At 45.8% G+C, this 24,124-nt stretch overlaps 1 protein-coding gene across 1 annotated transcript; it reads right to left on the bottom strand.

The window, feature by feature from the left end:
• Positions 1-1,584: 1,584 nt before the first annotated feature.
• On the bottom strand, positions 1,585-9,357 carry tp53inp1 (tumor protein p53 inducible nuclear protein 1). The gene is given in 4 exon segments (XM_040117669.1): positions 1,585-2,600; positions 3,398-3,926; positions 8,318-8,491; positions 8,494-9,357. Coding segments are annotated over 4 exon segments (975 nt in total). The 5' UTR covers positions 8,543-9,357; the 3' UTR covers positions 1,585-2,377.
• Positions 9,358-24,124: the final 14,767 nt, after the last annotated feature.

Here is a 24,124-nt window from a genome sequence, read left to right as displayed (position 1 = left end):
TGTGAAAAGTACTGAATTACAAAGTCAGGGGCAGGTTCAGCCGGCGCCGCAGGACGAGCAAGGAGGACAACATCGCGTTTAACGACAGAGTGACGCTGCAGGACTAGCGACAGGCGATATCAGTCCATTTCTGACATTTCAAGGCAGGAAATTAAAGGAAAAAAACCCTCAAAATGCTCTTAAACCATGGAAAACAGTAAGTGGTGATGTGTTTTGCATTTGCTACTGAAGTGTGTTTTTTCTATTATATATATATATATATATATATATATATATATATATATATATATATATATATATATATATATATATATATATATATATATATATATATATATATATGTTTTTATTCTACAGACAACATGAGGTCACGACACAAAGTCAATTCCCTTAGAATTAGGTAACCACAAAGGAAGAGACACACTAAAGCCTAAAGTCAAAGTCTATACCTACAGTACACGAGCAGAAAATGGGGTGAAAGGCAAAACGTATACAGGACAGGTTTGGGTTTGAGTCCGAAGTGACTAATAACGTCGACTCATAAAACTCTCTGTTCCCTTTCTCAGTTTCCAGTCCCTACACCCTCCAGTTTCACAGAAGGACCTGCGAATGCAGCATTTTGTGGCTGTGTTTCACTTTGCCAGAATGTCCCAAAAGTCTCGCGTCTAAACCTAAATGGAGGAGGAGTGAATGTCTTACTGAAATCTGCTAGGGGGGAAGTTGCCTCTACGGCAGGAAATCTTCACAACAAGGATTCAGTACGCGTTGGAAGGGCAACTCCTGACGTACTATCGCACTTCCAGAGAGCCGGAGGATCTGAGACTTGTTCTGCCTCCTCTGTACATGACAGACAGTGTTGTCTTTTTTGAATGTAATTTACCATAAATTTTATTGGGACAGTTTTTTGGAATCAGCTCCTGGACAAGAATAAAGAGAGAGTGATGGAACTTTAACGCAGGCTGAGATATCCTGACTTTTAATTGCTAGCATGGGTGTTAAACTCCAAAAACCACTGGCTCCTACATTTCCCACAATGCAACTAGTGTCCTTCCCTCCCTGCCCGGTCGACAGCGTCATCTTTCACTCTTCACCTCCTGGCTGTAACAGGTTTTCTGTTATGAATCTGTAGTCTCCACGCCCGAGCGGAGATAACCCCGATGAAACATTATGACGCCGTTCTACGGTTATTTTCTCAGACTTGATGAAGCCACAGCAGATGTTACACAGCTGTTTTCACAGACTGGGACACACTCTTCACGATGAGTAAACTGACTTTGACACGTACGATCTGTGGAATGTCCCTTTAACGGACCAGCATGCTCTCTGTGCTTACAGCTGTTTTGTAAATGCCCCTTACTGCCGGGAGGAAATCCAGACAGAAACAGACGATGCAGCGACGACGGACCGCTGATTGTAACAGCGTCCGATCATTTGAGGGGATTTTCCCTTTAAAAGTTTCGTCTGAGCTGCGGTGATTCGTTGATTTCAAACTACGCCGGCAGATTTCTCGCGCTGTTTCTGAAATCAACAGGCCCCAGGTCGCCTGGTGCAGAAACCCAGCAGTCGGGTACCGACGAGCTCCGCCGCCTTCAACTTGCCGATACAGGCAACTTTCTGGGCAACACCTGGGCAACTTTTCTCAAAGCCGTATAGCAACACTCCTGCGCTGTTTAAACGGCAACGTTGCGCTGCTGGACTGAACGTTTCCGAGCGATTTAGGATCTAAAGCGTCACTCCGCGAGACCCTGCAATGACTTCACCTGACCGTCCTGCCGTGCTGAGAACCTGCCACTGAGTAAAGTGACCTACAGCATTGATTCTACACATCAAAAACTGTCCATAAAGATGAAGCATAAGAAGAAAAAAAGAAAGAAAACAGGAGGACGTCACCGTGACAACTCGTTCTCTCCCTGTGATTGGACACAAACCGGTCCAGCAGAGAGAGAATAGAAACGCGGACAACAGGAGGAGGAGAGGTCTGGGGGCACGACGACCTTTTCTTTTCTCATCCCTTCTTCTCAGCATCAATATGAAGGAGGATGGATGTATGAGGAGGAGGAGGAGGAGGAGGAGGAGGAGGAGACGCTTAATCGGCTGGCCACGTGAGCTGATGAAATGAGAGAAATCACCAGCCATTTTCCCTATTTCACCGTCCAATCAGCTTTCAGAACAGGTCGTGTGTGTAAGTGATGGCTGACGACTTGTTGCTGGTGTTGATTTCTTGATAAGGAAAAACAAACAAAAAAAACAGAGGTGTGTTTTTGTGGGTGGCCAGAGTAAGATTCCCATACTGCTTAAAGGATCGAGGATGATGATGATGATGATGATGATGATGATGATGATGATGATGATGATGATGATGAAGGCTGCCAATGCCTCAGTAGTTGAGGTGTCTCTGGCTGGGCTGGTGCAGGTGCACGGCGCTGGCCTTCGGGGGGCGCAGCAGGTTGAGGCGTCGCAGGGCGTTGCGGGACAGCGCCTGGGTGCGCTGGGTGGCGTTGCCCGGCCGCTGCTGCAGGAGGCCGGCGCGGGCGGAGAGCGCCGCAGCGTAGCAGGCGGAGTGGAGGCTGGAGCGACGCTGGACGACTGCCACCTCTGGCCTGCAGGGGGCGACGCAGACGGGAGCACAAAGCAGATTAGTTGATTGACAGAAAATTAACAACAAGCGTTAAACAAGTCAGTTTTCAAGCAAAACACCAATGAGCCTCTGGCTGTGGAGAAGTGCTGCTTCTCTCTTTTACTTCCCCGTCAGTTTTATAATCGGGGGTCACCTTTGGCTTTGGGAACAGGTGACGGGCACTTCACCGTTATGTGACCTGCGACAGGCAAAACAATTTGCCGTACGGGTTCGTGTGGTACGGTACCGAAACAAAAAGAAAAATAAATAAATCCAAAAAAAATAAATCAAAAAAAGGGATGGTAATTTGAATGGAGACACACCAGAGGTCTTACAAAAGCTTCACATAGGACACAATAATGGAGACATCAGCTTCTTTTGAAGTTTACTTGTTGAGTTCATGTGATACGGTATAAATATCATACTTTTATTTTCAAATTCTGCTCCTACATTTTTCGTGTTTTATTTATTCATGTTAATTTCCAGTCAATGTTAAAAATTCATGTTGTTCTGAGACCTCAGTAATTTGAGGTTCTGGAGACGCAGACAGATCCAATCCAAACTCTCGGCTGCATTTGTTTTGTGATTATTTGAGGATTTCTGTAACGACCTCATGATTATCTAACAGCCAGAGGGGAGGCCAGAGATTTTCATCATTAACCTACTGTCACTATAAGACAACACGTGTCAGAGAAGACTCTTCACATTTTACAAAATCAGTCATCGGGGCCAAAAGCTGATCAGAATCCATAACCTAAATCCCAGCTCTGGGGACTTTACCTGTGACGGGGGCCGTCCAGTGTGCGTCTCGCCTTCTCCTTCCCACCGGAGGCCGTCGGGGTGGCGGGCATGTTGCCGGACAAAAAGTCCAGCTCCCGCTCGAGTGTGCGTTGCAGGGGGTCGAGGGTCAGTCGCGGGGGGCTGTGGTGGGCGTAGACGGACATGCTGGGGTGCTCGATCAGCAGGTTCTCCAGAGGGCTGGTCTCCAGGAGGACGGGCTGGCTGCCGCGGCCGGTGAAGCAGGGCGGGGGGGTGACAAACCAGCTCTCCTCCAGAGAGCAGGCGTCCAGACGCAGGAACCCGCTCTCCTCCTCGTCCTCCTCGTCCTCCTCGGCGCCGCCGTCCGGGTCCGTGTCAGCCGTGGAGTTGAGGGAGGTGCAGGAGGCGTAGCGGATGGGGGGGCTGGCCACCGGAGAGGGGATCATCACCAGGTCTTCCTCCTCCTCCTCCTCCTCCTCCTCCTCCTCCCCTTCATCACCAACAGTGGATCCAGAGAGGCCCTCACCACACTGACTGGAGCAGGCTTCAGCTGCAGAGAGAGACAGGCTCTCATTAAGAAAGTAAGTAAACCGATTACTTTTATGCTGACGGACTAATCGATTAATTAACTAGCTGATTCTGTGCTAAATTTTTCAGAGCCACCTTTCACGCCTACAATGGCGAGTTTCTGATACACAGAAACAAACACATTTTGGGGGGCGTATTCCTTTAAATGCCTCCACTCACTGTCCAGCTGTTGTTTTGCTGGAGGCGGTGTCGCTGCTCTCAACACAAATACCAAACTCTTGAATTACACGCGGCACTGGAGTGTAGCGTCGGCCTCCTGCCAGCAGGGGGCGCAGCGGCCTGTTCGCGCAGCAGCAGTGAAGCGGTCGCGTGTAAACAATCACTTTCTTGATGCGGAGCAGCCGGTGAGCGGGAGGCGGGCGAGGGAACAGCTCGGCATCACATGTCCGACTGAAACCACAGCCCGCACACATGTTTCTGTTTGTGTGTGTGGAAACACGCCCGTGTGCTGCTAAACCTGTCTCATCCGCGCAGAGCAGCTTAATCTGCTCACAACCACCTGATCCTTCCACTCGGTTTCCTCTGTGAGAAGCTGCAGAAACAACCACTGCGTTTTTTTTTTTTTTTTAACACAGCAATCATCTCAGCGAACGTGCCCATACTTCCTGCACCGCTACACTCCGACGCTGCTGCCTGCAAAGGCGGAGGCTGCCCCAAAACGGCCGCCAGTCAGCCTCTTGTTCTGACTCGACCGTCAGATTCTAATGATTCACTTTGACACAAGAAGTTGGGAGGTGGAAAAGCAACATGATCTAAAGCTGGCAGACAATAAGCTGAAAATAACCCAGTGTCAACGAGGCAGACAGCTCTGTTTGATTTCAGTGCTGTTTGAGAACCACCTATTTTCTCCAGCAGTCAAATAAAGCCTGTAAATGATCACTTCCATCGCTCAAAGCCTGCGGGTTTTTGTTTTTTATCCAAGCACACAGCTGTAGGAGTGAAGGAACAAGGCTTAGGAGCTCAACACCTTCATTAAATTATCTCCCCCGACCTCTGCGCTCTCGTTGTTTACTGCTTGCCTGGAACTTTGTATGTTTCCGTGCGTGTGAGCGAGCGTTTGGATCTCACTTCCACACGTGACATGGAAACCACCCGGTGGCTCTGACTCCCAGGAGTTCACAGAGGAATCCTTGTTTGCCCACAACAGGCCTGAGAAGCTACAGGGCGCTGACTCGGCTGATCTGCGGGCTTTATCCTCTCCTCTGCAGGAGGACCCTCGCTGCCCGAGTCCATCAACAGCTGATCCCTTCCTCCAGAGGCTGCAGACGTTTGCAGGATCGGAGGCTCGGGTGCGCGGCGTCAGCTGAACGGCGGATCTCCAGAGCAGGTGGGAAGCACTGTTGTTAGTGGGGAGCAGCAGTGCTTCGGAGGCTCTGGCAGGCTGCGCGTCGGGTTAATGAGGTCAGTGTGGATTATTGACGAACCGGCTGACCTTCCACACAACTCTGTCTCCACCATGAACCGCGCACCAAGCACAAACAGCCGCTTTCACTTTCAGCCGGGCTTCCCCCTTAACTGCTCACGTAGTTTCGTTGAATTCGCCACAGGCGAGCTGTATCTCGCAAAGCGACACTCATTTGGAAAACACCTTGCCTTGCTCAAAAACATTGACAGGACACAGCGGCTCTGGCAGGGTGCTTGGACAGAGGACGGGACCATCCCGTGATTCAAACCACCTCGGCTGTCGCGTTAATCGCCGAGGACTTTGACTCCGGTCCTCAGTGAAGACGAAACACACAGCAAGGAAACCAGCACCAAAACAATTAGGCGATGAACAGAAAATTAACTGACATCTGTATTAATGGGCTCAGTCATTTATCAAGCAGAAACGCCAAAGCGTTGCTGGTTCCAGCTCCTCAAATCTGAGAAATTGCTGCTTTTCACTGTTGTATATCATTTTAAATGACATATCTTTGATTTAAAACGCACAATCTGAAGACGACTCCTTCCATTTTTTGACATTTTAAAATCTGCCCAGTTAAACATGAAATAAATATTGTTAGTATAATAGCAAAGCATAATAAGCATCATAAGTTATTATATGTACAGATATACAGGAGTGGCTTTATGTACATCTATTACTACATTTGATTATGTATGGACATTATGTACATTATGTTCTTGTCATTACACACATATTGTGACTTGTATGTAACTACACTGTCAGGATTTGATATTGGTCATTGCAGGGCGGCTGGTTAAATCATTCATCAGTGTGATGAGGAAATTCTTCTGTATTCTTAAACGTCTGTGCAAAGCTCCGTCTACTGTGGTTCAAATCGTTTTGACTTCACTACTGACAGACGCCATTTTCAAACCACAACAGGAGGCAACATTTCTTCTCCAGTGTGGGTTTTACACCTCGTAAGTGTCACACTTGTGACCTATTTGGTGTAAAACTGGGACATAAATGTTTACTGGTTCATAGCAGTAGCTTTGTTAAAGGCCATCTAATGCTGAGACTGCTGCACAATAGGGGATTTTATTTTAAAAAGGTTTTAATTTAGGTAACTTCTTGGATTAGACAGTTTTGTTGAATAGAAGAAATTCATATCTCTGGTTTCATGCTGCAAAACCAGAGATATGACTCATTCGTATTTGAAACAAACCACAACAGAATCTTTATTTTCTTCTGTGGAAATGCGGCCTGAGCTTTTGTTAGTCTGATGCAGGATTTAGCACGACTTCATGACCAGATTCTAACTTTGCGGTGCACCTGGGAGAAACGCAACCCTGTAACCAGATGTGTTTAGCCGGAGGGATGTTAGAGTCAGCTCTGTGCCCATACATGTCCACCTCCGCAGGCCCGGAGTGGGAACCACCAGCATCTATTTTTACATCCTCCGGTTCCTCGGGCGCTTTTGTCTGACCCGTTTACATGCTGACTGCCATAAACTGCCCGATGCCACCCTTCCTCACCGCCCCCCTCCATCCCAGCCTGGAGTGGACCTAGCGGCCTCTGTTTCTCTCCCCCCACCTGCCTGAAATGTTCACACAGCTTTGGAATCGGAGACGGGTCAAGTTGAGTCAAGACCGGCGACAGGTGAACGGTGGGCCAAACTGAAGCTTGGCACGGCTTCAGTTTGGCCCAAGCTCCACCTGGAAGTCACTGCAGTGTGTGTCATGTTTCTGTATACAGTGTGTGTGTGTGTTACTGTGCCTTTCTGACTTGTTGAACTTGTGTCTGTTTTGACTGGGATCTTTTTTTGGGGATCTTGAATCTCGGACAGCTCTGGAAACTTGGCTCGACTTTTACCTGCCATTTAAACCGGCTAAAGTTATACAGTGTTTTCCAATCTGCTCAATGTTGGTTTGTTTTCTCTCTGCATGTAAAATGAACTCTTCCTTATTTTGAAAAGGAAATAACCTCAACTCAAGATCTGCTTACTCACTTTTTACAAAGTTTTCAAGCAGTGGCAGGTTCACGAATCACGAGGGTTGAACATCTTCTGAGGGCTGGCTGTGAAACTGGTGTGTCTACACTCCCCGAGCTTTAATTCAGACTTCATTTGATTTAGTACACGTCACCTGACAGCAGAGCTTAATTAAAAACAGATTTCTCTTGGAGACAAGACAGATGCATCTGAAGTTTGGCTCAAAGTTGTTTGAGAAAAAAAAGAAAAAGAAAAAAAAAAAACAGCTGCAGGTCAGCGAGTGTGTCAACTGAGTTGTCAGTGGACAAACTCGTGAGCTGGATTATAACTGTCAAAGTGTGTATTCAAATTTTACTTTGTGTTATTCTCACCACTTTGTGCATTTAGTGTTTTTGGAGGTATTTGATTTTCTTTTGTGTGCGGTTACAGGTTTCGTCTGAATCATGTTCAATGCAGATAAAGTAAAACCTTTAAGTTATGAGGGGAGCATCAGAAGTCTGTGGGATTTCTACTCTACTCAGCCAGAGAGGGGGCAGGATTTATTATCTGGTGCAGAGTGGAAACAACTAGTCAACCGGTAACTATTTGGTTAACCGCTCACTCCTTGAAACACTTGAAATGACCCACAGATCAGTCAGGCTAGATGATCAATGAGTAAATGTGGCGAGATTGAATTATTTTCTGTTGTTGTAAAACAAGAAGACAAGTACTACGATGATTTCACAAAAGGTAATACTGTACTTTTCCTAAGAGCACTCAGTCATGTACAATTTATCGGTTTCACAAAGCAACTACCTCCACATGTGGCTGGTGGTTGTTTGTTTTCTTATGAGATTTAAAAAACAACTATTTCTTGTTCTGAATGCAAACCAGTTTACCCTCACCTGTGGTGCATTAAAGCCAAATTTTACCGGTTTTAACGCACCACATAAATAAGGGGTCGCGTGGCCATTCTTCATCATATCGTCATGAGGCTTACCCAGGTAGTTGACCAAGATCCAGTCTTCGTCGTCCTCCTTCTCCTCTTTGCCATCTCCAGGTCGGCCGCATCGGCTCAGCTCCTCCACGTCGTCCCCGAACAGAGCGCTGGCAAACCTCTGAAACATCCCTGGACGTCCTGCAGGGGCGTGAGGCTGAGGGAGGGGCTGGGGGAGGCACGCGGCACGTGGCGACGGCGGGGAAGCGTGGCGGGCACTTTGGTCATCAGCTGCGGGGTTCACGGCGGGAGGAAGGCTCCGGAAAGAGGATAAAGTGCATCAATTAGGCGTGGTCGCGGATCATCTGAGGGCCAGCAGACACAGGCTGGACATCGCTCGACGTCAGGATCGCTTCAACAAGAACAGAAGTACAAAAAAAAAACCCTGGGAAGACACAAGCAAGACAGAACGGTTTAATTAACAGAATCCTGCCTAATCCATGACAAGATTCACGAGGTGTTTTTCCAATTCTCAAATCAGAAGAGACAAATCTGAGTTGAGCCAAAAGTCCTAATAAGCAACTGTAGGTCAAGACACAAATCTTTCAGGTCTCTGAATGAACGCAGAGCTTTGAAATGACACAGCATCTGAACATTGTCCTTTTCAAAGCTTTAAAAAGTCTTCTTTCAACATTATTTGTTCAAGTTCTTTCAATGCATAAGACGCAAAAACAGCATCAGTATCTTCAAGCTGGGTAGTGGTGCAAGACTTTCTTGACACTGTCTTCTTTATCTTATCACTGTTCCAGGATCATACTGGACCAAAACTTCAGAAAGAAAGACCTTCAGGGACTTAGGGGTCCCTGCTTTTAGTAAATCAAGTCTGATAGAAGTTAAGTTTGAAGTAAGTGAAGGTGCAGGTCCTAGTTTTTGTCAGGTAGTAGTTACATTTTTGGCCACCTGGGGGCAGCAAATCAAGCTAAAAAACACTTATGAAGTTGTTATAGTGAACTTATTAGCAACCAGCTGCCTACTTTCACATCCAGCTGTTACAGAGCAACATGATGATTCATCTGGATCTGGTGTATGTGTCACCTGATGAATCTAAGTGCAGTACTCCATCTCTTTTAGCTCTGGTTTTGGTCTCCACCGGCTCCTGAGGGAAACATCTGGCTCTTCAGCTGCTAAATGCTCCGCTATGTTCACCAGCTGGTCTCTGACTGGGTCCGTCTGCTGTTTGCTGCTCAGCAGAAAGTGGACAGGGGCTTTTTTTTACAGCTGTTTCTCTGAAAACAAACGACGCTGCGGCCGCAAACGACGCTGTGAGAGCGGTAAGAGCGAACCAGAGCGGTAAAGCTGTGGTCCGGACATTTAAACAACGAGCGGAAACTCAGTGTAAAGCTCCGTGAAGCCGAGGGGAGCTGCAGGTTCAGCTGATAATCCTCTATAGGGTCAACACCACCAAAGACTCCTTTCACAATGTACCTTTTGTTTTCACATTGTCATTTGATAAACTGTTATTATAAAAATACTGATTATAGCTGCTGGGGAAACTCAGAGGTATAAGTCACTCAGGTGAAACTAGACTTACTCCATTCCATTGATTTAAGGTGGCCTGTAACCGACACAGTGTCGTCTAAGGTGTTGAATTTGCAGTTTATGAGGAGTTTTTGTTCGGGAATAGAAAATGGGACGGAAGGCGATTTTGAAAGCCAAGAATCTCAGCAGCTGGCCAAGCAACTATTAAGTTACCAGTAGCCGTATCAACCCCCACTGGGCACACTCGGCGCTGCAGGACAACAAAACCATACCTGATGGATTTTCAATACTAAACATTAATCAGGTCTTTGTGTGGTGGAGTGTTTTTTCCTTATGTTTTCACTAGTTTTATTTTTGTTGCTGTTGGCTTTGTGTTGCCTTGTGTAACGTCGCTGAGCAAAAACGAGATTTTGATCTAAAGAGAGTATCGGGTTTTCAATAAAAGTCAGAAAGGGAAAAAACGATCTGTCTGTCTGAAAAGCTACTCGTTTGACATGATGTTGACTTTTACGTTCACCGTTGGCTCCAACCTTTTTTCGCTCGTGAACCCTAAATACAAAGAAATGTCTAGTTGTGACTCCTCATCACAGGGTGTAAGGACGGATTCTTCCTCTCTCAGATTGTTCCATTTGAATCCTTTTTAGAGGCTTGGAGAGGTAAAACGATTTTCACATTTCGCAAGAGAAAAGCAAATGGAAATAGAAATATAAGCAGCTAAATTTAGTTTTTCTCATGTTATACCTCAGAAATGATCTGGTAACAACTTTTAACAGACAAGACAGTAAATTAATTGATGGAAAATGATAATTAACAGATTTATAGGTGCATTTCATTATAGGCTGAAGCTTGTAGTTTGTAAAACAGTGAAGCGGGTTGATAAATGTGTGAAAAAATCATTTTCATCAGCTGCACTCGGTGACTGCAGTAAATGTTTAGAGGCTCGGATTTTATCTGCCGAGCATCACGCCCCCCGTGGAAGATGTCAGGGAGGATCCTGATACACAAACCAAAGTGCTGCAGATGAACGGTGTAAAAAACACACACACACAACAACTGTTCTGTTAGTATTAGCTCTAAAGCAAACACATATTTCCAGGCCTGGGTCATGAGCCCGTATGAGGCTGTAAAGTGAATCACCACCATAACAGGGGCAGGATTAATCTCCTGTCAGGCCGAATGGAAGCGAGCGGCAGCTGCAGTGTCTTCAGTTATTGACCTGACGGAGGCGAGCGGAGAGACGCTGCCCAGTCTGCGTTTTATTCACCAGTAAACAAAGAGATCTGGCCGGCAGCCTGTCTGCTGGTCTGAGTACAGTCTCTCACACTAGGAAAGTATTAGTAGACAGAATAAGAAGCGATCAGTGTCACTGCCCCGCTGCAGCTGCCGTATAAAGGAGAAGGGGGTGGGGGGGGGGGGGGGCATCCTTGAGCACAATATTAGTGGATTAAAGCCAAGGGTGAAATCCCCCCACCCCCCCTTTAAAAAAAAAAGGCCGGACCCACAAACAGCCAGGCATGAAGCTCTGCAGACACTACTCAGGGCTGAAAAACTACCGTTCCGTGTCTACTTGGGTTTCTGCTTTTAAAAATCAACAAAACTACAGCACGTTTTAACAGGTAACTGTGAGTTTCTCATGAAAAAAAAAAAAGAAGAAGAAGAAGATGCATCAGTTAAACAACAATCACAGATGAAGCCGTAAAGAACAGAGCTCTTTGTTTTCAGTACAGATGCAAATACAACATTAACTGTCAGGTGTCTATTGCAAATTACAGAGCATTTCCAAGTTTTAGAGAAACAAAAGACCAAATTCATCGTAATGACATAATGTGTTATTCAGTGGATTGATAGAAATGTATATAAATGCAGCGTCGTGTCTGTATATCGATTGCATATAAAAAGCATTGTAAGTTATATACAAGATTCTATAATATGTATTTAAAAAGATTTCACATTGTTGAGGGACTTTTTAAGGCTAAGGGACCAAATTGTGTCCTGAAACCAAACTGTGCCGTTAGAGCTACGTCTCTTTAATTTGTTATTTTAAATGTTTATCAAAAATGACCAAATGATACTGATAATTCACACCCCCACCCAAGAGCACAGGCCTTGAAGAGAAACAAGTGGTGTCTGGGCAACACATAAGTACTGTACGAGGAGGTTCAGCAACTTTACAGGTTTTCCTGTAACAGGTATGAAGTACGGAATAGAACAACTGTATCATTAAAACCCTGCTCAGGCATTTTTAATATATAAATTCCAAGACCTTGATAGATGATGACTAGAAATGGCCTGTTTCACACAGGTGTGCGATATGACTCAGAAGACATTCAAAGTGCACTTTCAGTGGTTGTCTGCTGTTGAGTGCACGTTAAAAGACCCGTCGATCGCTGTGGGAGTTGTGGTAGTTTCCAGCAGTGTGTTTTTAGTATTGGTGGGGCGACCCTTTGGCTCGAATCACGGATTGTGCCTTTAAGATTTCAGCCGTAAGATAAAATAACCGCTTGTGATCGCCACTAGGAGGCTGGCACGAATGTTTTGGGGTTTTTTTTCTTCCCCTGAATCCAAACCGGTGAGAACGACTCATCCGCAGCCGAAGGTCCTGAAAGCCCGAGGATCCCACCGGCACTTGAACGCGCACTCGAGCCGAGTCGAATGCAGCGACCTCGGCTGCGGTGCGTTTAGGTCCCCTCGCTCCGGCTCGCATTTCTCTGTTGTCCTATTCATTGCACTTAAAAAATAAAAGCGCTCTTCTTTTCCAGAACAAAAGCCAAACTCCGCTTCCGTAAACATCGAGCAGCTGTGACGGAGAGACAGACAGAAAACAGAGAGGGGTTTTAACCGGCCGTCTCTCCGAGGCTGCTAATCTGCTGCACCTGTTCCTCCTCTGCTCCTCATCCACCTCCATCCTATCGGGATATTCCAGGGATAAATACTAAATACGAATGTTTTCTTCTCATCATTACGATAATCCCCAAACACAAAGGGATGCTCCACTTATTATTATTTTAATGGGCGATTAACGTCGTTAAACGGGTCACTGAGTCATGGCGGTTGCTTTTCCGTGGAACGATGCCGCAATCGATGCATCTGTTACATCAACCACGAATTATCTATTCATCCAAGAGTTAAAAAAAAAAAAAAAAAGGCTGTAGGAGAGGTAGGCCGAGTTTACAATCCTTAAATCTGATGTAAAAAAAACAAAACAGCAGGATTACACATGAACCGCAGCGGGGGTCCCGTGGTCCGGGATGTACAGGAGGACAAAACCCACATTACACACGATCCGGTTTGATGCCAGGAGTCTCTACACACTGCTGCTATTTCAGCAGCGGAACAAATGTAAGTACAGGCCATCGCATTTAGTGGTGTCAGGCAAACTGTAAACAGGATGTCTTCGAGACTTTTTGCGTTTTTGACGACTCTGCACGTTGGTGGGGGCAGAAAAACCATCAATTATTGCCACTGTCGATCCCTCATGGTATGTAAGCTAATAGCACGGTCTACGAAAAGGTCAGAAGACAGGGACAAACTTCCAAAAACTATTTCCTGCTGCGGCTGCAAATAACGATTATTCGCGCAACGATGGCTTTTAATGATGTGACAAAAAAAATCTCTTCTGGTTAATCGACTGTTCGGTTTAGAAAAACTCCAGCAAATAGTAAAAGATGCCAAGTTCCCCAGAACCGAACATGAAGTCGTCAACCGTCTGAACGACGACCCAAAAATGCAGAACTTTGAATTTACAACGACACAACAAAAGCAAAGCAAAACCTCACTTAGGAAAAGCTGAAAAGAGAGATTGGTTTCTATTTTTACTCGACAAAGGACCAATTAATGAAAACTTTCTCGATTCATTTTCTTGTCGATGGACTAGTCGACCAATCGGCTAAGTGTTTCAGCACCAATGCGGTTTGCCAGCCAGCCCGGGACAAAAAAAAGCCAAACCGGTCCAACGATAGTCTGGAGTGGCAGCCCGCGTCCGTTCGACGGCGGGCTCGCTTGGTTACAAAAGGGGAAAGGGAGGAGGCTGTAATTCTACACCGGCAGGGAAGGACCACGGAGCCTCCCTGTTAAACTTTTATCTCCTGGAAACATGTTCTGAAATAATTTCCACAGTGTGCTGGGAATGTCCTCCGGTCCGGCCGAGGGAAAAAGACGGAGTCTCGCGGGGCGAAAGCAGCACATAGCCTAGCGAGATTAAGCTAATACCGCAGCGTAAACGGAACAAAAACGCGTCGTCGGGGTTTGATAACGCAACATAACTTCTCCGTATCCGTCCGTTTCTTAGCGTATACAGCGGCTCCGTCGTCATCCGCTCGGAAAAAGGCAACTGGCATCGGAACAAGAGGCGCCGGAGCCGTTAACGTTCGCCGAGAGGAAAACAAAGAACTCACCTGCGGCAGAAGAAGAAGATGTAAACGAGTTTCAGACCGTGATTAAAATCCGTCAAACTGAGGTAGATGCGTCACTTTTCGAAAAATAGAAAATGTTGAGGTTTCTTCGCGGAAGAAATATGATATATATGTATATATATATTTAATTTTTTTTACAAACACCGTTACTTTAGGGACTGTACATCGGGAGTCACAGTGCGGTTCAGCTTCTTCCCTTCAGTCCGTTTCCTCCTCGAGCCCCGACTGCTCCTTCTTTTGTTGTTGTGCGGAGCTCCAACAGCTGATCGCCGTGACGTAGGCTGGGGCGGCCTATCGGAGGGGACGGGCCCGGGGCCGCTCGGCCAATCAGAACGCGCGTTGCGGGCTGTCACTATCCCATGTGACCCCTCCAATCTCCTTGTCCCTTTAAGTGCATGTCCGGGCAAAGCGCTGCGGGGTCTGGGAACGCCGAGGGGACCAGATCAGGGCCCTCACCCAAGAAGACCAGCATCCGGGTCGAGCTGCAGGATTTCCTGTTTACCAAGGATCCACGCTCCCGCTGTTAATCCATTATTGTCAGCGTTTGACAACAACGCGGCTGTAAAGTTTGCATAATCCGGCCATAAAAACGCCCGCGGCAGAAGAAGACAGCACATGGAAGTTTTCAAAACAGCTTTAACCAGAGGTTGATGGGTTTTTACCGCCGTCGTCCTCTTATGGAGAAGTTTACGTTTGACTAAGTCATTAAAAAACACAAAACCCAACAAAAAAAAAAAACAGTTATGTAACAGCTGTCAGCTGCTGGAGGAAACAATGGATGAAAAACTCAAAAAAAAAGAAGTTTTGCAAGATTTGTTGATGATATTGCCTTTTCAGAATTTGGCAACCAGATAAACAAACAACTGCAAATTTTTAATCAATTAAATCGATCAAAAGCTGAACTACAGTAGATTTTGTATTTTTTTTTTTTACAGAGTTACAGTCACGTTACAGTCAGTCTTCTCTAGCAACAGGAAGCGTAGAACACAGCCTGTTGGATCATGTTTGCGGTCGTTCTGTGCTCATTCGTCTCAGCAGTAGTCGGACCGTTGAACCAAACTGCGGCAGAAGTCGTTACCTCGCTTTCTACGACGGGCGCCTGGAACCCGACCACCGCTGTCCTGGAAATCGTCGTGAAATCCAGACGTGGCTTGATTTCAGGGCTGCAAAATCACGATCACATTCACCATCAATTAATCTGCCAATTACTGTTTCGGTTAATTGTTTGGTCTGTAAGGTAAAAAAAAAAATCACAGTTCCCCAGGGTCCAAGGAGGCGTCTTGAAATGTCTGGCTTCATCAACGGTCCAGAACCCAGAATATTCAGGTTACAATGACATTAGACAGAGAAAAGCACAAAAAAAACCACCAAACAACAAAAAAAGGATCTAACATTGGAGAAGCTGGAGGCTGAGAGGGATTGGAAATTTTTTACTCCAACTTTGTGTCAGCAGTTTGTGTGTGATAAGGCCCCCGCGCTGCACAAAGCCGGCTCCCTGAAGACACCTCGTCCTCCGCAGTTTGCTGGATCATTTTGAAGTTGACCAGCACTGGGCGACTTATCTCATGGGCTCTGGTTCAACCTCCAGGGAAAACAGCCTCCTGACCCAATCCGCCCCTGCTCGAGGCGCGGAGCTACAGAACCGGATACTTGGGTCGGCAGTGGGTTTCACCAGGCTCCGTCAGCTTCAAAAGTTGGAAATCAGGGAAACCCTTCCCCGTGCTTCGCTCTTCCTCCTCCTCCGAGGATCCATCATCTGGAGGAAAAGACACAAGCTTCAGACAAAACGACCTCCGGGGTAAAGGAGGCCGCTCCAGCGTTACCTGATGCTCATTTGCATCTACAACCGTTAACATTTTCTCTCTTCTTTATCTCAAACTAGAAAGTGGTTCTTTAATCTTCTCAAATTTTTTTTAATCTAATTTTGTAAAGATCCACGATTTTTGGATCTGAATCTGTGACATTACTGAGCTGTTGATATGATTGTTTTTGATTTTTGATCTTGATGTAAAATCCAGGTAAAACAATTCAGCTTGGTTCAAAATAAATCAAATCAGCCCGATAAAGTGCAGGGAATGAGAAAGAATGAAATATCCAACAAAAATAACATAAAAATAAGATTAAAAACTGTGACATAAACAAAGAAAAAAGATCAAATGTATTAGAACTAAAGTAAAACAAACAAGTGACATTAATAAAGGCCTTTTTAAGCATAGAATGAAAATGTTCTCTATTTTCAGTGTTCATTACCTCAGATTGCAGAAAAATCCATCTCCAGCCAAGGAGATGTTCTGTTCTGTCTTTGTACTGAAACAGGTTCTGCGAGCCAGCGGCGGAGAAAGTAACCAGAGCCTTTACCTGAGTAAAAAGCCCTGATACCACCTGTTACTTAGGTAAAAGTAAAATGTACGTCAAGTGTCAAAAGTGAAAGTTCTTCATGCAGAAATTTGGCCCCTGTGACTGTTAAACTGGATGCGTTAATGTGTATTTCACCGCAGTAGCTGGTCGGGGATTGTTTTCCTTATGGATGAACCTCCTGATTATTTTCTGATTAATTTGTTAAGTCGACACTCAGCATCTGCTAAGTTGGATCCCGCTTCATTACCTGATCTTGTGCTTCTGTCTGGCAGGTGGCACCTGTCTCACGATCTAATTATTTTAGTTTATCGTGTTCATCTGGCGCATGTTCCTCAGGTGGTGAGTAGGTGCTCAGCAGCAAATCTTTGCCCCCAGACCCACTAACTCTTCTTTTTTTTTTTTAAGTTAATCAAAATAATTAAAAGAAAAAGCAGCAAATTTATACGTTCGCAAAGACGGAACGATGAAACTTTTGGCATTTTACATGAAAAAATAACTCAAACGATTTCTTTTCTGTCAATCAATTAAAGGATCAATCATTTCAGCTCTACTTGTAAATGCTGTTGGAAAGTTTGATCTGAGTGTCATATTTTATAAGCTCTGAATGTGTTTTCTATGCAAAAAAAATCAGAATTTGAAAGCAAAAGCAGCTGCCAGATTAATGTAGTGGTGGTAGAAGTATAAAGCCAGGTGAAAACACAAAGTACAACTGCCTCAGATTTGAGTAAATCTTCTTAGGTGCTTCAGGCCTGGGGACTCGCTGTCGTTGGATTTACTAATCATCCCCTCCTCCATCTGCGTGCTGCGACCTCTGACCCCCCTGACGGCTGCTCGCTCGGCTCGGCGCAGACTGGAGTTGCTAAGAGCATCAGCCGAAAGTCAGACGAGCGGAGAGTAAACCGCCGCCTCTGGCCATGTTAGGCGAGAGTCTGTCGGATGAGGGCGTTGGTAAAGACGTCGCACGGCGAGCAGACAGACAACAGCTGGTCGTCTGAGCGCTGACGGTGACACACACCTCTGGCCTCTGCCAACACTGTCATCCCGCAGAGTCTTGTCTCTGCGTGTTTGTTATAATGACAACAGGAGCGTTGCGCCGGCACTCAGGAGGAATGCCGCATCATCTTCTGACATATTCAGACGTCTTATGCGTCGACAGGCAGGACACATGAAGAGGTTTTTCCCCCAAGTCTAAGGCCTTGGTCCAGAGCAGGATATCTCATGACTACAGGCCAGATTCTTATGATCGTAGTGACCTCTTGACCTTTTCTCTGGCACCACCGTCAAGACACAGGAAATATCTAATGTCTAATGGGCACTCACTGATCACTTTATTAGGAACACCAAGCTGACCCTGGGTGGTTCCTCCCTCAGGTCCTCGTGGCCTGGATTCCACCAGATGTTGGAGACTTTCCTCTGACATTGGAGCGTTATCCTGCCGGAAGCAGCCATTAGAAGATGGTGAACTGAGGCCGTAAAGGGAAGCACATGGTCAACGACAACACTCAGACAGGCTGAGAAGAAAACCTTCCCCGCACCGTTACACAACAACCAGCAGCAGCCTGGACTCTGACACAAGGCAGGTCTGGTCCATGGACTCATGCTGCTGATGCTAAATTCTGACTCTACCATCTGCTGCCTCAGCAGAAACCCAGATCCATCAGACCAGGCTACGTTTCTCCAGCCTTCGACTGTCCAGTTCTGGTGCAGCCCGTGACCACTGCGGCCTCAGGTTTCTGTTCCCGGCCGCCAGGACTGGAACCTGACGCGGTCTTCTGCTGTCGGAGACCATCTGCCTCAGGGTTCCACATGTTGAGACGCCTCTCCGCTCCCCTCAGTCGTGAAGCTCGGTGATCTGAGTCACCGCGGCCTCTCTGTCAGCTCCAGCCAGTCCGGTCGTTCTCCTCTGACCCCTCTCATCAACACGGAGTTTCCATCCACAGACCTGCTGCTCACTGGAGGACTTGTGTAGTTTTCCTGTCAATGTGAACAGCTGTATCTGAAGGATATCATGCACTGATGCCACAATATCAAGCATGTGTGCAGGTGTCCCTAATAAAGTGTTCAGTGAGTGTATAAAACACTAATGAAATGTATTTACAGTATGTGCCAAAAGTATGTAGACATATCTGGTTCACATACTGTACATAAACCCAACTGGATACAGGATGGATCCTGACTGGTGTTGGAAGGTGTTTTGTTTCACCTTCAATAACAGTTTCCCTGCGGTTCCGGCCTGACGTTTCTGTTATTTTGTCCACATCCATTCCTGTGGGTTTACACTTTTTAAATGTCCTTGTCTTCTTTTACAACTAGACTTTTTTTCTGGCCTCTCCAGCCGCCTGCGGTATTTTTAACCCTGAATGTTTAGACAGGCCGAGTTACACCTCAGTGTGAACTGTGCTGCTTTAATAAAACTGGATTTGACTAATGGACCAGAAGGGAGAGGGGACTGTTTGTAGAGGATGTTCTCTTTAATATACACAGTGGCACTTAAAGTTGTATAAGCACAGGAGACCTTTACCCCTGGTAGCGTCAATGCCTCCACGTTCTTCTCCTTTAAACCCCCAACGTACAGGTTCTCTCCTTAACTTAACCAACTTTAAGGTTGTTTAAGGCTCGGGCCGTATACCATATTATCTGTTTCATGCTGTCTCAGCACATTTACAGTGAGGGAAGCATTCAAACCCGAGACTCCACGTTCTTCACGGCTGCACCGTCATTCCATCAGATTGAAATATTTTACATGTCTGCCGCATCATTTAGACACGTTTCCTTAAAAATTAGCCGGAAATACCTGGTATCTTTGCAAACTCTGGGATCTCCATTAACACTTAAGATAAAGTTCTAAGGGTTTGAAACAAGTTTGGCTGCGCAGCATGAGTAAAAACTAATCCCTAATAGAGGAACATTATCACTGGGAAAGAGAAATTAAAAAAACGATTCTTCATGCTAATTGAGTTTCTCTGCTCAAGACCTGGTCTGTGCTGTAAAACACACACCAGGCTGTCATAAAAATACCCGACCTAATATATGACCTGAATAATAAAACCCGTTTGTTTCATAAAGTGCAGGTGACGTTAGCCTGTCGGACAGGCTGACATTAAGGCTAGACTCAGATGCATGACTCAGAGGCGCAGAAGAAAAGTTCAACCGGTTCACCTTTATTAAAAGGTGGTGCAGGCCAGACAGGTAAGGGCTGGGCAAAGGGGGAAGTCAGTAAACAGGCAGGAACACCGGGCAAGAAGACAAAACGGGGGCTGGCAAAGGGCCGGGCCGGTGGAGGTGACCCGGTCTGAGATGAAAGGACAGTTAGTGAACCACGGCAAAGCAGGCAGAGAACGAACGGTGACAGCTGGCCCTTTAAAACCACGTGAGACTGCAACCCCGTCTCCTGGAAATCACGTTTCTATGAGCTGCAACAGCAAATGCTGTAAATGCGGCAGGAAAACGTAATCGTGGGCTGGATTATGTCCAGAGATTTTACGCGTTACTTCACTGACCGACACAAAATGGCCAAATACAACAAGTTACAAACGTTTTTCATGTCGGCATCAGGTTGAAATCCCAGCGTAATGTCTTCCACACCATGCTAACGGTAAAATGCTAACAAACGTATTCATAAAAGACTGAGGACAAAGAAACTTGAACATTTCTCTCCGTGTGTGACTCTCTGATTTTCTTCCACCTAATCCAGATTTTTTACCCTCGTATTCTGAGACAGAAGGAGTCAACGTGTGCGTGAAAGCAGCAGAGCTTTTCCTTTCAAACTTTCGCTCCTCCGTTGCCCGGCGCCACGCAGGGAATCGAACCACCGGCTCTGTCAGTGTCATCGCCCTCACCCCGGCCCTGTGACGGTCCGAGGAGATAAACCAACGTGTGTTGGATGTTCAGGGTTTGTGTACAGAGCGGCTACGCTGCCGTCCTTGTCTTTTATCGACAGCTAAAGTGTGTGAATCATGAGACACCACATGCTACGGATCCATGTGGAAAAAACACACGCAGAGAAGCAGGACACGGGGACAACATGTTACCCTAGATTTTTCCATTCCCAAATAACAAGGTCGTACCTGTACTTTCCTCACAGCACTGATAAGACGTCCTCCACCCCTCCCTTCCTGTTTTTTCTTTTATTTCCACTGTGTGTTACATCACAGTCTGAAACTACAACTGGACTGTAAAGACCCAGAGCAGCACAATAGATACAGTACGGACTGGGAAATATGACAAGTTAAAAATGTCCTTTTTGATTTATTTTTTTAAAGTTTAGCTTCCTGTATAGAAACAGAGAGCAAATGAGGGAACAGAAATCCTTGACTGCAGACATGAAAATGCCCCATTCACGTTCAAAATAAGATAAATAAGTAACTTCATCGACTAAAACAAGTGAATTTATTACTCAACGGACCAAACAGAAGCCCCAAGTGTTTGTTCTGCTCTTACATCCACGATAACGGAGATTAAACACTTAATTTGAAGTGTGCTGTTCAGTATTTTGCAGATCCAAAATCAATAGTATTGCGTGTGCGAAACACAGCCTGATTTATCTGAGTCCTCTGAGCCACAGAGCTCGACTGTTGTCCCGAAACTATTGGTGGGTCTCGCTGTTGCACTGGGTGACCGTGAACACACACACACACACACACACACACACACACTGTAGTTTATTTAGACCCAGTCACACACCCGCACTGACCTGCTGCCCCAAATAGTCGCTACAGCACCAAATGTGGATTAATCCGCCGCTGAAAGCAGTCCCCGACGACTGCGCCGTTTCTTCCTGTTTGTTTGATTAGAAACTACAGTGAGCGGCTGTTTTAGGAGAATTACTGAGCCTCTGAGGAAGAGAAAACCAAGACATGAAGTTCAGTCATCGAAGGCACCCTGAGTGTTAAAGCGTGTGTTCACAGACAAAGAGACGACTCAGATATATTTCAGATCAGCCTCTCACATGTCCACTCACTCCATGAAAGGGTAGGACTCCATCGCCGGAGTTCCTCCTTAAAACTAGATTTGGTCACACGGTCCCTGACGAACCTGCAATGAATGAAAACACCAAAACAAACAGAAAAACTAAACAAATGAGAGCAAATCAAGGGGCCTCAGAGGCCCCAGGCTCCCAGACCCCCCAGACCCCCCGGGACAGTCGCTCTAGAGCTCTGCTCTGCTGGATTAGATGTAAGTAATTGGAGCATTTACAACACTACAACACTATTCAACTCCTCCACCATTTTCTACAGCCCAGTAGAGCAACCGGCTTGAAGCCACTCTCTCTTTCAAGCCCTCTGGGAAATGGAGTCTCATGTTCAGCCTGTTTAATATAAACTAAGACGAACTGGACCCTTATCTTCCTTATTAAGTGACACTACAGCACTGACGAAGTACACAAGGTGTCCGATGCTCTCTATGTGTTTGTGTGTTATCGGGAGTGCCACGAACAAAATGTCCTGCCCGCCACCATAACAGGCGATCGCTGTTACACCTCACAATCCTCCGTCACAACAATGAGTCACCTTCCTTCTGCCCGCGTCTTTACATAATCTGGCTAATGTTTACTGTGTGTGTTGCCCAATGATGTCCTCTGTAAGCACTGCAGGGGTCGACGACCTCGTGTTCTCGTCACTGCGGACTGACTGACTAACACATCCTGCCAAGTAGGCCGGGGCTAATTCGGGAAAAGTTTCAGTCTGTTTGTTCTCAACACGATACTTTATCGTTTGAGTGCTGCAGGCTCACTTCCCGTGGGCTTGAAATGTGGATTTAGAGAGAGACGGAAAAGGCCGAGTCATACTGGAAAAGAAGTGGTTCGAGCAACGTGTCGTGCGACCACGTCGGAAATAAAGGGGCGGTTACAGTTGTTGTGAATAAACACACCTGAAGGTGGAGCGTTTCCGAAAACAGTTCAACCTTCCGACAGGGACTTCTGTGGTAGTTTACTGCCTCATTTGTTCTCCTGAAGTAAAAGTATAGAAGTATTATCCGCAAAATATACTTAAAGTATTAAAAGTAAAAGTACTCGTTGGTCAGAAAAGCCTCCGTCATTGTGTTGTTGTTGTTGTTGTTATTATCATATTTATAAATGTATTATACATATACATTTAATAATAATATATTCATATATTATGAGAATATAATTACTGATGCTTTAACAGGTACGCAGCATTTTATTGCACAGCTGTATGAGGTGCAGTGACGTTGAGCAACACTGCAGGGTAGACTAATCAATACCAATGATCATATTTGATTGTATGTTTGTGTGTAAAAACATAATTTGCATAGTAATTACTCACTTTACCTGTTAGATAAATACAGTGCAGTAAAAAAAACACAATATTTGCCCCTTAAATGTAAGGGAGTAAAAGTACAAAGTAGCGTAAAATTAAAGTGCTTACGTAAAGTAAGAGTACCTCAAAATTGGATCAGCATCATCATGATACATCGTCTGGGGACCGTGAACGTTTGGACAAAAGTTTGTTGCAAGTTGGTCCATTAGATGTTGAGATATTTCACCGGAGAAGTGAAAACTTTGACCTGCAGGTGGCGCCAGAGGAAAAATCAGAGGATCGCCGAAGTCAGTGGGAGTCATCCTCTGGGGAACACGAATGTCCGAAAAGAGTATCGAGGCCATCCCTCCGTCATTTGTCGAGATATTTCAGCGGTGGACCGATATAGCCGTCCCTAACGTGGCTGAAAACCGTACCTGTGCTTGGTAAATTCGCAATTCATGCTCTGGAATTACGAGTTAGTGCACACGAATATTGTTTAACGACAACACAACAGCAGCAGCATTAGACCCAAGCAGCTCATTTGGATCACAATGCCCACGTGGTTATTTTTCACTCTTTATTTTGCACTTCAGCAGAATTAATCATCCGAGAGCAAAAACTATTGACCCTTGCCGTTTAATCACTTTTTCTTATCATGCATTCTAGTTTTATATTTTCTTAAAGGCTTGGATTTTCACCTTTTCTATCCATAGAGTAGTAAACTCAAACGCTGCCTCTCAGGCTGTTTTCAGTCGGTTCGTACTCCCTCCGGCTGTTGACCGTTGCCGCGGTGACGAGGCCTGTCAGTCGGGGCTGGGCGGGCGGTTTGTCGTCTCGTAAACACGCGGAGAGGGATGTGGGCCGGGCCCCCGGTAACACACTGACCTCTGTGGTGTGACGCGTGAGGAGCCTCTGCTGACCTCAGCTCTCTCTGAGCCTGAGGAGAGGAGGAAAAGCAAAACAAAAGTTAAAAAGAAGTCAATTCTGCATCTAGTCTGCACGTCTCTTCTCACAGTGGGAAGCCGGACAAATATTACCGCTGTGGATCTTGGTAGCTGGGAATCTAAAACACAAGCAGTAGATGTCGCGTTCGTCAGTCGTTCAGATTGAAAAGAGCGATGGCTTCATTCTAGAGCTTCAATTTTTGAAGCTTTCAATAATCACAAAAGGGAGAAATTTTGGTTACACTTTAATTTTACGGGTCCGTAAATTCCGGTGCCAAGACACAAAACCAGGTAACAGGTGAAAAAGAGGTAAACAGTTTGTCTCAGTTAGTCCCTACAGAGAAACAGCGATAT

Source organism: Xiphias gladius, chromosome 22 (genome assembly GCF_016859285.1).
Source record: "Xiphias gladius isolate SHS-SW01 ecotype Sanya breed wild chromosome 22, ASM1685928v1, whole genome shotgun sequence".
Classification (NCBI taxonomy): Eukaryota; Metazoa; Chordata; class Actinopteri; order Istiophoriformes; family Xiphiidae; genus Xiphias; species Xiphias gladius.
The sequence above is the reverse complement of the archived record's forward strand: the minus strand, read 5'-3'. Positions and strand labels throughout refer to the sequence as shown.